At 48.3% G+C, this 3,234-nt stretch overlaps 1 protein-coding gene across 1 annotated transcript in view; it reads right to left on the reverse strand.

Annotated features, from left to right (window-relative positions):
- Positions 1-2,485: 2,485 nt before the first annotated feature.
- The window catches only part of SHISA9 (shisa family member 9), a 309,654-nt gene continuing 308,905 nt past the window's right edge, over positions 2,486-3,234 (reverse strand). The window contains exon 5 of the mRNA XM_012812102.2: positions 2,486-3,153. Within this exon, the coding sequence (XP_012667556.1) occupies positions 2,774-3,153 (380 nt within the window). The 3' untranslated portion in view covers positions 2,486-2,773. The remainder of the gene's footprint in view (positions 3,154-3,234) is intronic.

The raw sequence follows: 3,234 nt of genomic DNA on the forward strand, positions 1-3,234 counted from the left end.
AAGGGTGAGACTCAGTGGGTCGAGGGCAAGAAAGCAAGATGAGGTAAAAGGGAGATGAGAATTACAGAGCCTTGGAGCTGGAGGGAACCTCCAGGAGAAGACCACCCAGTATTCCCCGGAGTGGGGGCTGTATACACTAGTGTATGCAAAGGATGGATCGTAGGCAGTTCCCGGACACAGCACTATTCAACACTGACTCACACAGAAAGTCATCCCCCTCTCATTTGCCATTTAGTCTTATTACTTCAGGGAGAAAGTCTCCACTGGGTGCCGGTACCTTTAACAATTATCATCTGCTAATCTCTTTTTAAGACAGAGAAAAAGGGGGGATGGGGAAGGTGGAAAGAGAGAGAGGGGGGGGGGAGGGGAGGGAATGAGGATGGGAAGGGAGGGAGGGACCGGTAGGGGGAATCCTGCAGGTACCAGGCTCTAGGTCTGAGCTCTTCCACAGGCAACAACAGTGTCTGCCTAGAATTTACTCATTCCCACTTTGTTGCCTTTGTACTTATCTTTATGCTTATTTTCTATTTATGGTGTTTAATAATGGTTTTCTATTTGTGATAAAAACTGGAAGTTTTCATTTTAAAAATAAAATGTATCAAAAATGAATCAGTTTAGATACAGATACTGTGACAGAGATACCAAAGTGTGTGGGAGGTATGTGACCAACTAAGGTCAAGGAAATACCCATGGAGCCAGTGGTATTTACTCCACTCTGGGTGGAGTGGGTGGGGGGGGGCTCTGGGGTCTCAGCAAGGAGGCCAAGAAGGTGGGTGCTAAATCTCTGAACCTGCTTTGCCCAGCACCATACCTCTTCATGCATGGGGATCTTATACAGGGCTTCGTTGAAAGGTTTCATTTTTTTAAAAATAGGCAAAGGTTTTGCTGTTTCAAAAAGCTTGAAAAGCTTGACCTAGCCCAAATTCCCCATATTTTGGTTGGGAGGCTAAGGCTTACAGAGAGAAAATGCACCATCAGGGTCCTCGTATCTGCTGGGAATAAGGAGAATAACCAGCTGGCTTTGCTGATACTGTGCTATCAGGGTAGAGAGATAGGTGAGGCAGAGCCCTGCAGTGCAGTTCCAGAAAGTGCACTGAGTCTTGTTTGCCCAGACTATGTAAAGCTTTTGATGTCAGAGGACCTCAGGGTCTCCTGTTAAATAACTAGCTAAGACCCTTAGGGGCTAGTTGAAAACCTCTCACCTTAAATGAAAATTTGTTCCCCCTCAAACCCACCTCTTTGGGCTTCCATAAAACAAATAGAACTAGCAGGAAAAAATATCTTTGTTGGGACCCCAAGAACCAGTCTGAAGAAGTATCTCAGGAAATTCTGGATGGGGCATAAACACACTGAAGTTTCGGGGGAGGCAATCTGGAGGGACGGGGGAATGATGGGACCCAGAAATGTCTGACAGGTTTGGGGGGCTGGAAATGGAAAGACTGGTTTTGACCACACGGGGAGTTGGAAGGCCTTCACCTTTAGGTACCCCGACATTGCAGCAGCCCCCTCAAGAGGGTGTTGTGGGGTGGGCTCACCTACAAGTAAGGATAGAAACGTCTTCTACTACTGCAGAAAAACAGGAGGGAAGAGGCTAAAAGAACACAGGTTGCACTTGGGAAACAAGACTGTCATTAAACAACAGTGACACATTGAAGGCACCACCCACGCTTATGACATTTTCAGTCCGAAGCAGTTGAAGTTTGGCAGCGGCGGCGACGCACTGAAGGGAAAGGGGTGTCGGGGACCGACAGTTAATAGAGGACTTTTTCTGTGGCTGTTTCAGCTCTTGGAGGTGAAGTCCAGAAACTGGAGACTCCTGGGCCCCCATTTCACCTCCTGTGAACCTTTCCACCGGTGGAATTTTGTTGTTGATGTCATGTTGATTTCCTAAGTCTTAAAGATTTTGGACAAAACTTAATTTGCCTTCCTTGTCTGTTTTGTTGTGGGCTTATATATTTTATTTAGCTTTTTAAAAAAGTTATTTAATATTCTCTGGACCCTGTCCCTGCCATAACAACCTGTCTTCCCACTCCCGAGGTCACGGTCTCTGTGGGAGTTCTCCCAAACGTTTTCTTTTCCCATCATTGTCGGTGGGTTCAGGATCTGTTTTCTTGTGAGTTTGAGTGTGTGTTGTTTTTTGCTTTAAACATTGAGCATATGAAAAGTACTATAAATATAATGGTTAGGGTCCAGTTACTGTCTCACACTCATCAAAATTTTGCATCCATCTCACTCCTTGGGAGTAGGAAAATGCTCAAAATGTGTGCAAATTCCTCCCAACAACCCTTCTCAAAGCACTCTTCTCTCGTGTCACCCTGATTCTCTCCACCCTTTCACCCTGGCTCTTTTTACTCAGAAACAGATAGCACATGGCAAGTGGTGTATGTGCTCAAATGGACAATTTCTCTAAATTGTGCTACTTTTATTTTTTTTCTCATCATGGATTTCAGTTTCAAGTTAGGAAGAAAAGAAGCATTAGCCCTGTGGTTTGGGCTTGCGAGTTGGCCACCTTGGGCCTGAAGTTGAAAGAGTGTGCCTCAGTTTCCCCTTTGCTGCACTGCTGAAAGTCCATGCTCTGGTCTTCCTCAGCTGCCCATGAACACGTGTTAGATATGACCTAGGAAAGCACGATTCCACGTCACCAGTAGCCTTAGAGTTGGTTCTTATGGAGGGTCGTGTGTGGTGTGTGGACGGGAGGATGGGGAGGGGCGGCCAGGGTTGTTCTGCCTCTCTCAGCTGAGTGTGGTCTGCAGGCGCTCCCTGTAGTGAAAGCTCAGACAGTCACTTCTGTTTTGCTGTTGGTGATGAAGTATGGCTGTGGGGGTGGGTAGTGCTGCGTGCGAGTCCCCAAGGGGTCGCTGGAGGCCGACTCTGCTGTGCCAAACTTGCCCTTGCTACCATAAGCCTGCCGCCTCAGAGACTGCTCGTTGGGGTCCCAGCCCTTCAAGTTGGTGGTGGAGTTGTAGGCCAGGGGGTGCGGGGGCATCTTGTTGGTGCGGGCCTTCTGTCCATTCTGCTTAGCAGGACCGTGCTCGGGGCTGAAGGCTCGCGGCTCGTCCTCCACTCTGACGGGGTGCAGAGGTAGGTTCCCCTTAGCAGCCAGTTCAGCCAGGTGTCGCCGCTTGGAGTAGAAGTCATCATTGACCTTGTCAGCTGAGCAGGTGGACAAAGCAGGGCAGGAGAGAGGAGAGAGAGGGAGAGAGGGGAGAGGGAGAGAGAGAGAGAGAGAGAGAG

This window comes from Otolemur garnettii, unplaced genomic scaffold (assembly GCF_000181295.1).
Source record: "Otolemur garnettii isolate 467f Iridium unplaced genomic scaffold, OtoGar3 scaffold00189, whole genome shotgun sequence".
Taxonomy (NCBI): Eukaryota; Metazoa; Chordata; class Mammalia; order Primates; family Galagidae; genus Otolemur; species Otolemur garnettii.